Here is a 12341-nt window from a genome sequence, read left to right as displayed (position 1 = left end):
TGAGTTATCCTTTGAAATTTTCTGTTCAGCTCTGAGTTCATCATTTCTTCTACTTGCCTCAGTGACTACAGTGAAGAACAAGTTTCAAAGCCTCTTCTGACATGCACCTTGATCTTCTCTTTCCTTTATGTCTTTTGACTTTTGGCTCTCTTCATGACTGATGGTCTTGATGTCTTCCCACAGCTCATCAGGACTTCTGTCATTAGTGTTTAATGTATCAGTTGTTGACATATTCAGGAAGCTCAAGGAAGATAGACTCACGGACGTATGTTAGCTCTCATGGACTTGTTTTAATTTTCTTCTGCTTCAAATTTACATATGAGCAATTGACGGTCAGCTCCACAGTCGGCCCCTGGCCTGGTTTTAGCTGCTGATACTGAGCTTTTCCATTCTCTTCCTACACATGCAGTCCATTTGATTTCTAGTTATTTTATCTGGAAAATCCACGTGCTCATGGAAGCAGCAGACAAGAGATTAAAAGACATGCTGCATCAGGTAAATCTGCGGTACAAGACCTCTTTAAAATGTTGAAAAGCAAGGATGTTACTTTGAGAACTAAGGTGTGCTTGACCCAAGCCATGGTACTTTCAATCACTTGAAACGCATGTGAAAGATGGACATCGAATAAAGAAGACCAAAGAACAATTGATGGAGTTTAACTATGGTGTTGACAAAGAAGACAAAGTACCATGGACTGCCAACAGAACAAACTGATTTTTCTTGGAAGCAGTACAGTCAAAATGTTTCTTCGAGGCAAAGATGGCGAGACTTTTCTTACATACTTTGGGGCATGTTGTCAGGAGAGCCCAGTCCTTGGAGAACAAGCTCATGCTTGGTAGAGTGGACGGATGGCAGGGAAGAGAAATGCCTTTCAGGAGATGAATCGACACAGTGGCTGCAACAACAGGCTCACACATAAAACAACTGCGAGGACGCCGCAGAACGAGGTGGTATTTTGCTTTGTTGTTCATAGGGTTGCTATTTAGTCAGAGTTGACTTCAAGGCCCTTAATAACAACAACCTTTAAGGAAGCCAATTGCCGCATCACTCCGCTGGGAAATGACTGGTAGTTAGAACTGCTGATCTTCCTGCGAACAGCCAAGCACGTGACCACTGCCTAAGCCCGGCTCCTGTGGTAGCAGCAGATGGGGAGAAAAGAAGTGAGATTTGAGTGTATTTCTCAAGTGGAGCCAATGTGGGAGATGGGAGTAGTCATGAAAAATACCAAGATTTTGACTTAAACAGCTAGAAAAATGGAATTGTTCACTGAAATATGAGACTTCAAAAAGGACTGATCTGAGATGTATTAGTTTAGTTTGAAGATGCTAAGTCTAAGATTGTTTTACATATGTGAGATGCATTATAGAGCATCTTAAAGGTAGGTGGAAATGAGCCTGGAGTTGGGGAAGAGTATACACAGGAGATATGAATTTGAATGTTATCAGTACATAGAAGAAATTTAAAGGAAAAGTAATAAAGGAGAGTACCTAGAAAAACAAATATTTTCATCAAGTAAATAAATAATCACTGTCAAATTAATTAGTTTACATGAAATAATTGTTGAAGGTTATGCAGCTACAATGAAGGATAATGTACTAAACAGTTCTCAAGGGGCAAAAAAACAGTTAACTCAGCTACTAGAGACACTGGGAAAATGTGGTTACAGGAATTTCAGTGCACAGAATTCCACAAATAAAATGGATAAATGAATCACAACAGGGAGCATTCTAAAAATGACCAAAAATGTTCACTGTCTTCTTTCAGATCAAACAATACTTTATGATTATATTGCAAGTTACTTCATTTTTAAACCATGACTAATTACAATGCCAATGCTTCCAAAACCAACACTGACCTCACTTTTAAAACACTCTTGTCAGGATAATATTTTCTTTCTAAAACATTGCACTCATTCCTTTGAGCCAACCGTAATATTGAGTTCCCAAAAGTTTAATCAGCTACATTTTTTCTGTCAAATAGGCCAATTGTTACAAAATTTGAGGGAGGAATTAAAAAAGGTTATTTGAAAAATAACGACTTTAAGGGGAAGCCTGAGGGGCTGGGAGTGGGGAGCAGCACTCCCCTCCCTCAGGGTCCCCCACTAAGAGCCACTCTATTTGTTCTATGCCTTATTCCTAGGGAAGATACAAATTGCCCGATTTGGATATTTTATGCTGACTCTGGTTATGACTACACACTGTCTGAAAATGTTCTAATTGAACTAGATCACTATGAAAGAAACACATTTGATTCCCTCATTCTAATTCTTTGTGCCTCCTAAGCTCCTGGGAGGCTGAAGTGATCAACAATGGGAGAATCTCAGGAGAAGGTTAACACTGCTACTATTAGGAGAACATGATTGAAATGCAAAGAGATTTGCATTACCTTTCACCAAAGCTTAGTAGAATAAAATATGCAAATGAAATGTGTATTTTATACAAAATATTCATAAAGAAAATTAGCGTTTGGATTCGTGGAGAAACCAAAGAGAATGGCAAATGAAAATAGGAGAGTGGCTACTTCAAGACCAATATGCTAGCTCCTATTTAAAAGATCTTAATGCTGTATATAAGGTAATTACCAACAAATAATCTAAGCTTTAAAGAGGAATATGGGTTAAACATAAACTCTATCATCAATTACATTATTTTCATGTTCCTATGTAATCAGGAATAATGGTTTGATAGAAAAACAACAACACAAAACTACATTTAATGTCAAGTTTCTAAACTGCAATGATTCAGATAGGGTTAAAAAATTAGAGAAAGCACCGGCTTGAGAAGCGTAAGAATCATAGCAATGGCCGTCAGAGCCATCACAGCAGCTCACTGGTAGCTCTGTGAATTACCTTCCTGCCGCTCAGTGAGCCAGTGCAGTTAGATGCTACTGCACTATCATCAGCATTTCACAGAGCAACCCACAATACCAAGAGAGCACAACAATTAGCCCCAGGTCACATGTGTCTGAGTAACCATCCCAGTAGCATCTCCAGTTCACTACCTTAAGCCTTGGGAGTGTTCCATTGCTCCCTGGGTCTCACAGTGCTTATACAAAAGGGCAGGATGCTGAGCCACGCCTTTCACTTTCTTTTTTTGCGTGTGAAGGCTCTTTAGAGATGTTTCTAGAGTTTTATAAAAAATTAAGTATTCACTGCCAACCAATGAAGCTTTAAACTGCTTCAGGTGTCCACACAATGCTTCCAGTGCTTTAAAGGATTCTGTTCAGATTTTCTTTTTAGTATGAAGGTTCAAATGTTTACGAAGCTTAGAAAGTTCTAAAACTAAGGGATAGTAACTAAGGTAGCTTTCAATTCTAAAATTTTGGTTCTAGCTGGAAATACTGTTTATCTAATCATTAAAAACAAATAGTTCCATTACCTTCAGTTGAATGAAAGTAACTACTAGCAAACCATTGGCACAACCTTAACCTAAGAGTATTTAGGATGAAGAGTCCTCTCCTCCTTATTAAGGATTCATTAGGAAAGGCTTGATTTCTATGACTTTTCCCCAGATTGTAGGAATGGATTCACTAGTGGATCATAAAAACATAATGGTTTGCCAAAGATCGAAAACAAATGGAATGAAAAACATCAAATAACTTTATTGCAAATATTAAGGTCAAGTGTTCCTTTATGAAATCTATCTGATTAGGTAGCTGTATATTCAGCCATGCTGTAAAAGATATTTCTTAATATAGGACTCAACCAAATATCAAATAAGTCACTCGACTAGAGTTCTAAGGTACAGTTCTGATCTTTGGCTAAGTGACCTTTCTAGGAGCCACACCTAAAGCATTTGTTGGTTTGCATTCATGCTGACAACACCGATATGCTGACGAGCCAATCCTACTACTAAACACACACACACACACACACACACACACACAATATTCTAACAATGTAGTCTGACGAGTGGTTTTACAAAGATACATAAACAGAAAACTTGTCAGGCAGCAAATACAATTTAAGACAAAAGCTGGGCTCCTTGGAGAAACTAATTCTGAGTCTGGGAATAAATTTACAAGATGAGATTGGAACATTTTGTTCAATCAGAAAGCAAAGAAAAACTATAGGAGCAAACCTACGGGCCCCAATTTGTGGCATAAATAGTGTAACTAAAATGGGACAAACAGCATAATATAAACTAGATCACAGTGGCCTCCTAAAAATTAAATATGCATGCTTATCAAAAGATTGCCCCAAAGGAATAAAAAGAGAGCCTGCAGCCCAGGGGGCAGGGGAGGGGGGTATTGAGAGCAATGATGTGTCTAATCTCTAAAATATACAGAGAACTTCAACACCTCAACAACAAAGAGAGAAAAAATCCAATCACTTAAATGGGCAAAGGACAAGAACAAATGCTTCAGCAAAGAAGGCAGTTAGATAGCTAACACAGGAAAAGATGCTCATGAACACTGACCATGAGAGAGATGTAAATAAAAATGATGAGATAGATACCCTGGCAAGAATGGTGAAGAAAAGTCCAGAGAACTACAATCCTGAGAACAACAACTGCGAGGAGCGCTATTGAGAAGTCTGGAACTCTCATCAGCTCCTGAGTGGGGCTGCAAAACGGTACAACCACTGTGGACAATGATATGGCACTTCCTTAAAAAGCTAGAAATTACCACATGATCTAGCAACACCACTCCTGGTATGTATCACAGAAAAATAAGAGCATTCACATGAATAGGAAGATGAACAACCATGTTCAATCACAGCATTAGTCACAACAGCAAAAAGATGGAAACAACCTCCGGTAAGTTATCTACATCATGGTCTGATGATCAGCGTCGGAGGTCTTAAAAGCATGCAAGCAGCATCTAAGAAACTATGGGTCTCTTCTAGCTTAGAGCAAAGGAGAACAAACCACCCAAGGGCTCAAGGAAGCAATTAACTGAATGGACTAAGGGTTTCACGTGAATCACTGCTTCCTCTAGCCTGAGACCAGAAGAATTAGATGGTGCCAAGCTACCTCTCTGATCAGGACAATAACGGGTCCTGGTTTGAATAGTTAAATAAATGTAAACCCAAAAACAAAGAAATAAAGATCAGACTTAATTGATCTACAGAGACTAGAAGAACATCAATGTCCATTGCCTGAAGGTAATTCATTTTTAAACTTAAAACCAAAGATACTAAAAGAGGTTACCTTTTAACCATATAAAAGATGAGGTAAAATAAACAAGGACATCCATGAAAAATGTGCTTCTTAGAACAATCAACTATACAAACACAAAAAGGCAACATGTACCCACACCAAAGATGAGAAGACAGAGAGGGACACAAAAACCTGATCAATGGAAACCAAAAATTCAGGTTGAAATTCAGGGGAGAGGTGATCACACACTGTGGAGATGATAACCAATCATGAAGCAATTTGTGTTGGAATTATTGGTTGGAAAATTCAATCACTGCGTGCTCTTTCACCTACGACACAATAAAATTTTACGTAGCAAAAAAAGGGTAAAGAAGATATTAAAGAATTAGGGTTGTGTCAAAAGGACAAAGGTGGAAACCTGAAGGCCAACAAATGACCAAAAACGGGACAACTGGGGCACCCATTAGAATAGACTGAGACAACATACACTGATAAAAGAGTAGATCACAGGAAACAACACAGTGACCGACTCCTAGGGCTTACTAAGGCAGCAACTTATTTTCAAAGTTGATACATAATAGTGAAGAACCCAGCATGCTTTTCTTTTATCTCTCTAACAATTATGGAAGCTCTGTCTAGAGACTTTGTGAAGGCAAATTCTTCTTTACAGAATTCTAGGTTTAAAAAAATGCAGTACAAAGGAAGACATTACAGGTAACCCAATTGGGTAAATAATCAGATTAACAAATTTCTATTCGTGGTTTCTTTTTTCACATTTTACAGTTAAAATGTAAACCTATAAATCAAAATACTTTAAAATGACACCAGTATCTAGCCCTATTCTCTAACAAAAATCTTTTATCAGAAACTTACAAAATGGCTGAACTGAAGAACAAGTTCTTTTCCTGATCTTCTTGAAGCACTGAATTTATTTTCTTTCCGGTTGCTTTACTTATAGATGTCTTAAGTTTCTTGGCTAGTTTTTTTGGTGTGTTGACCACAGAAGATTCTTCTGTACAGCTACTATATACTTCTACCTTTATCTGGAAGTCTGGCCCTGCTTCATTACTGAAAACAAGGGCATGCATAATGTTAGACATTTAACTCAGCAGAAAATAAAATTGTAACACTCTGATGTTTCCATAACATTTAAAATCAGTATCTGAAGTTTAGTTCATTCATAAACACAGTAATTAAACAGAATCTCCTGGTGTTTATTTTATATCTAAATGGCCTGTAGTTAACAACTTTCAGAGCTATCAGTTTCCAAAACTAGGGCACTCTTGATTCAACCTAATACAGAAAGGCATATATTAATTAAAGAAGAATAAAATGCCCTGGCCATCTTGTAATTTCTTTACTTGTCCCTACAATTCTTTAACTATTGCCACCTTTAAGGAATTTACATTATATTATGATTTCCTGAAATGACTCATTTTCTAAAGCTGTATCTGCTGAAATCTTTAGTTTTCATTTCTCCTTCATAAAGATTCATGGATAATCTACTCATAGCTAGATGCTCCTCAACACCCACCACACTTTTGTACCAAAGAACTATATAGAACATTTCACTAATTGGTATGGAGGTGGGGGGGTTGTTGATGAGGGGCTTCAAAAAGCCCATGGGAAATTTTTGAGTGTATTGGAATTCCACGTTCCAGAAACGTTTGGAAGCTCCCTTGTACTCAAGCCATGAGCTCTTTGCAGACAGAGGCTGTCTCGGTGGTCTGTATTCTTCATCTAGCACGGGGCCCGCGAGATAAAAGGTAATCGATACACCTGCAATCGGCAATCAGAACTTCTGCCGCTTTCACAGAGACGAACATCAGCTTTGTCTCTTTCCAGAAACGGTGAGCTACCTTCACCATAAAAGATGGTGGTCATGTTACTGATAATATCACATATTTAAAACCATGAGCGATCCCTCAGCGGCAGCAGATGTTGCCTATAGACACAAGACCCATCAGCTTCAGAGATTCTAAAATGCAGCACAGGCTGTGCGAGCTTTAAATGGCCAATCCATACTTTGGACAACTCCAAGAAATAACTTCCAGATATTTTTATAGTTTACTATTTGGCAACTTCTAAACCTCCAGTATTCCTGGTAATGACTACCAAATGTCAATATTTAGAGGAAAACCGGGGATTCATAAATATTGAATACTCATTAAAAGAAACAATCATAATAACAAAAAGCATATTTTTAAACATTTAAAACATTTGTCAGCAGTTATTTTTGAAACAATTAAAAATATTTACAGAATATTTTTAAAAGTATAAATCGTATGCTATCTTGCCAAGTAATCTTTATTGTTCTTCCCTGCAAAAAAACAAAATACACAAAAAAACCCTGATTTTCATCTTTGTGTTAAAGACAAAAAATACCAAAGTAAGCGGGGGTGGGGTGGGGGAGAAAACCTCATTTACAGAGTGATCTGGTGGGAAAAAAATGCACTACTAATGATTAATAATGGGAATAAATATGTTCAGATATTAAGGCAATTCATTTTTTAGTCTTAATTACCTAAACATTGGGGGATACTTTGGGAAACTTAAACAAATTCCTTTGGTGCAATGTAACTGGTATATAAGAAGGTCGATATTATTGTTAATCAGCCAGAACAATGCATTTTATTTTCTGTGCTATAGAGTTACTCTGGGACACTAGACAGAGCCATAAAATAGGGTTTCACTGCTTTGTTGTTGTTCTTATGTGAGCAAAACGAGTCCTATCGAATCAAAACTGTAGCGTCCCATAGCCAAATATAGAACAAAAAAAACCCCCACATGTTTAATGATTTTATCTTAACAGTTCAGCAACCATTAACATTTCTACAAGAAGATTTTGACGTTCAAACTCTGAAAGATATACAAATCACAAACTGATTTCAGTCTAATAGAGCCTTTGAAGAAGGCCAAGAAGAACTCATGTTAGTTAAAAATGATGTCTATGGCTATCTGAGGAGTTCTTCCTGGTACTGTATTATGACCACAATAAAACAAGCCTGTAAAAGAGCAGGGCAATAAAGATAGTCCTGAGGATCACCCAATTTTTTATTGTTTTGGAGTACATGAAAGAAGTGCACTAAACAAAATAAAGGACATATTGAAATTTTACTAAACCGCTTTGCCTATGGTACATATTTCATTCCTGCCTTGTAAATGAAGATGTTATATGATTTTAGCATTTTTATAACTAAACCGCCTATATGAGACAAAAACACATTTTATGTCCAAATTCACTTTCTATTAAGTGGTGTTACTGTGAGGCTCCAGGATATTTGTAGCTTGGAGAAGAATGAACTACAAATCTTTCTAAAGTTTATAAACATTTATTAAACAAAACCAGTCAAATATTTACTACTCATTTAGTTGCCCTTTTATTTAACATAGAACAATTTCAAGTGTAGAAATGGGTTTCTTTTAAATACAATAATTTTCAAATACCACTTTAACCATGTAAGATCTGTATGCTTCCAAAATCCAAAACCTAATAATTGTGCTTCCACTTAAAAAAAAAAAGATAGAATTTTAGATTACTATCAGTCTCTGAAGATTAAAAAAATAGTACTTACAATATGGTTACATTTTCGAAGCATATATCTGTGATTGTTTTATCCACAATCACCATGTCAGTGGCACAAACTTCAGCTCCCATTGTGAATAAACAAAAAATGGCATAGCGCTGTGACCCTAGAGGAAGAAATCATTTAAACAAAGATCCATGTGATAAATCGTGTCTACACCATGGTAAGCCTGCTTGACCAAGAAAAAAAATTAGCTTAAATGTTTAATAAATGCATAACTTTTACATTTTTTATCTTGAAACTCAACTTTTTATACCGAGAGTTCAATCAATAGATAGTACTTTGGAAGAACAACAGAAAACATGGGAGAAGGGAGATAGCAGTCAGTGTGAGATGTGAAAATAATAATAATTTACAATCTATCTAGGGGCCATGAGAGTAGAGTGGGGAGGGAGGGATAAAAAGAGGAGCTGATTATCAAGGGTTCAGTAGAAGTCAAATGTCTAGAAAAGAATGAAGGCAAACATTGTACAAACATGACTGATATAATCGATGCATGGATTGCAAGGAGAGTTGTAAGAGTCCCCAATAAAATGGCCTTTTAATTTTAAAAAATTACCTATTCAAAATCCCTGGAGGAATTTATAATTAAACATACTGTGTGCAACTCAAAAAAAATAGTACTTTATTTAACTAGTACCCAACAATTAAATTAGTGTACCAATAAATACAAGAGAACTTCAAAAGTTCATGGAAAAATAAAATTCAAATAATAAAAATATAAACTTAATTTCTAAATGTAAGCTCCACCAAGATCAAGCTATACCAGCCAGTTAGTCCATCCTTATAGAACTGAGGGTTCCGGAATTTAACCACATCAATGCAATTGTCTTACATTTCCTGAAGGAAAATGGGTACCCTTTAAAGATTTTTTTTTTAAGATTAGGAAACAGAATAAACAAAAAAAACCAAACGTCATTGCCATCAAGTCAATTTTGACTCATAGCAACCAAATAAGGACTGAAAGGTCCTGGTGATTTCCCATCAAAACCCTAGCAAAATTTTCCTTTTGATCAGAGGAAGAAGCAGGTGCCTTGTTGTGGTGGAGAAAGATACTCTGGTGAAACTTTGCTGAGTATTTTCTGCTAAACTTTCTGAAAAGCATCCCATAATAAGCAGATGTTATTGTCCCTTGGCTCTTGAGAAAGTGCACGGGCACAATGCCTTGAGCATTCCAAAAAAACATTGCCATGACTTTTGCTCATGATCTTAGCTTCTGCTTTGACTGGATCGCCCTGACCTCTTGGTAGCCACTGCTTCATGTTTCGTCTTCAGGATTCTACTGGTAAAAAGCCACGTTTCATTACTTGTTACCACTCTTCAAAGAAATGCTTCAGGATCTTGATCCCACTTTTTGAAAATGCCCACTGAAAGCTTTGCTCATGTCCGCAGCTGATCTGGGTGCAAACATTTTGGTTCACATTCAGTGGAAAGTTTGCTCAACTTTAATTTTCCAGTAAGAATTGTGTAAGCTGAACCAATTGAGATAGATGTCTATGGGTATTGGTTATTTTCTGCTGTCAATCGTTAGTCAGACCTCTTCAGTTAAGGCACGAACAAAATTGTTCCACTGCCAACTGATGCAGATGGTGTGTCATTGAGGGCTTTGAGGGCTTCATCTTAACAACTGTTTCCTCCCTTCATAATATGAGTTACCCATTTGTAAACTGCTGTCTTCTTTGAGGCATCCTGCCCATCAACTTCTCGTAAAGTATCAATGATTTCACCAGTCTTCCATCCAAGGTTTGCCATAAATTTGATGTTCATTCTTGCTTCAGTTGTAGTAAAATTCATACTGCTCTGATAGCTCTCTTTTCAATACTGATGCCCTAGACTTCTTCCACCCTGTTATAACAAACTAGTTTCTCAGATTGCATATTTTCCAGGAACTCTTTGAAGATCTCTTGCATACAGACCTCGGCACCAAATGCATCATTCCTAAAAAAATTAAGCTTTAACTAATAGCAAGTGTATTATTATAGACATACCATTACCTTTGTTGTTTTGGTTTCTAAGTCTCCTTAAGAAATTAGATTTTTATTAGAAGCTAAGAGAAGTCCCACTAACAACAGCAAAATAATTTCCAAATTATTTTGGAAGAGGAAACCACAAAAACCAATAAAAAGTAAACATGGGAACACAGAAAACATAGCTGCTGGTGGTGTTTTTAAAAAATAATAGGTAATTAAAGAGCTAAATCTGCATTATTAAGAAAATGCCACTCCAGAAAAACTTATTCTCTATAGTAATCAGAAAGATTTATTTTATTCCCACTTGCATTTCTTTTTAAAACAAATTATATTGCCTAATTGAATAACAAACATACTAAATTGATTTTGTATTCTTCATATAAAACTAATTATGCTGAATGATTCAGTTTTTTAAAGTAAGAGGAACAAAGCTATCGTAATACACAAGAAAGATAAAGGATTCTCCTCTAACAGCTAGAAATAATTTAGGTTAATTTTTATGACCTAAACAACAGATGGATTTGCAATGATTATGGTAAAACCAGAAAATGCTGGGGAATTTTTTTAAAAAACAGCTTTCCTTTGTACATCTGTTAAATAATCAGAAGCCATAAAATAGGGGAAAACCTGATCTCCCAGGTTCTGGTCAAATTAAAGAAAAACTGTCTCTACTTTGACTCCTTAAACTTTCTGTTGTTCTACCCCTGCACACTGCCAGTTATCCTGCTTGCCTAGTTTTGTATTAACATTAAAAGTATCCTTAAAAGGTTGTTGAGTGGATTCTGACTTCCTGCAACCCTGAAGGGAAGGGTAGAGCTGCCCCAAACGGTTTCCAAGGCTGTCCACCTTTGTGCGAGCTGATGGCCACATCTATTTCTCTGCAGAGCAGCTAGTGGAGTCTGACTCATTGGCCTTTGGGGTACCATCCAGGTGCTTAATCATTGTGCCACCAGGGCTCCAAAAGTATTCTAGATACATATTATCTTAATTAGTATCAAAGAACTACAACACATTTACATTAAACATCAGAAGATCCAGTTTGCCAAGATTCTCCTTATTCAGTCAAGTGGTATCAATTACCATCTACCCTCAAAAATCACAAATTCACTATTGCTAAAGCAAACATTTCAATTGCAAATTAAAGTCATACATACGTTCTTTATTGCTGAAGTGATCAGTGTCTTTCCACATTAGTGGTATCCGGATATCTGTAGAAGAGGGAAAAAGAAATGACTGTAGAATTTTTTCTAAGTTTCCTTAAAGAAAACTGACATGAATTAAGGATTCCATAACTAATTTGAGAATGAATTCCTATAATTCTACAAATTCAATCACATTAATTTAAAAAGCACTAAGCCCCTTCTTCCCCAATTACCAACTATTACAGAAATAATTAATTTATTAAGTGGTCTGTATACTGTAATTTCATTTTGTGATCTACATTTTGAGAATAGGTGAGTTGTGGGCAAATCAATTTGCTGAATTTCTATTTGGTAAGGAGTGATGGCAACTGTAGTTAAATATATTTTAAAGCCAAGAGTCGAAGAAATAGAGGCGTTGACAGCGTTTATCCAATGTGAAAATGTCAAAGAAAATAAGTGATTTGTCTAATTTCACTGGTTTTTGCCAGAGACCTAATTCTTGACAAAGAGATTTAAGATTTTTCCAAGAAAATTTGTCTACAA

At 36.4% G+C, this 12341-nt stretch overlaps 1 protein-coding gene across 1 annotated transcript in view; it reads right to left on the bottom strand.

Annotated features, from left to right (window-relative positions):
* The window catches only part of RTKN2 (rhotekin 2), a 72367-nt gene that overhangs the window by 37602 nt on the left and 22424 nt on the right, over positions 1-12341 (bottom strand). Inside the window, exons 4-6 of the mRNA XM_075533434.1 lie at positions 11811-11864; positions 8675-8792; positions 5973-6167 (exon numbers count right to left, since the gene is read on the bottom strand). Of these exons, the coding sequence (XP_075389549.1) occupies positions 5973-6167; positions 8675-8792; positions 11811-11864 (367 nt within the window). The remainder of the gene's footprint in view (positions 1-5972; positions 6168-8674; positions 8793-11810; positions 11865-12341) is intronic.

Source organism: Tenrec ecaudatus, chromosome 16 (assembly GCF_050624435.1).
Source record: "Tenrec ecaudatus isolate mTenEca1 chromosome 16, mTenEca1.hap1, whole genome shotgun sequence".
Lineage (NCBI taxonomy): Eukaryota > Metazoa > Chordata > Mammalia > Afrosoricida > Tenrecidae > Tenrec > Tenrec ecaudatus.
The sequence above is the reverse complement of the archived record's forward strand: the minus strand, read 5'-3'. Positions and strand labels throughout refer to the sequence as shown.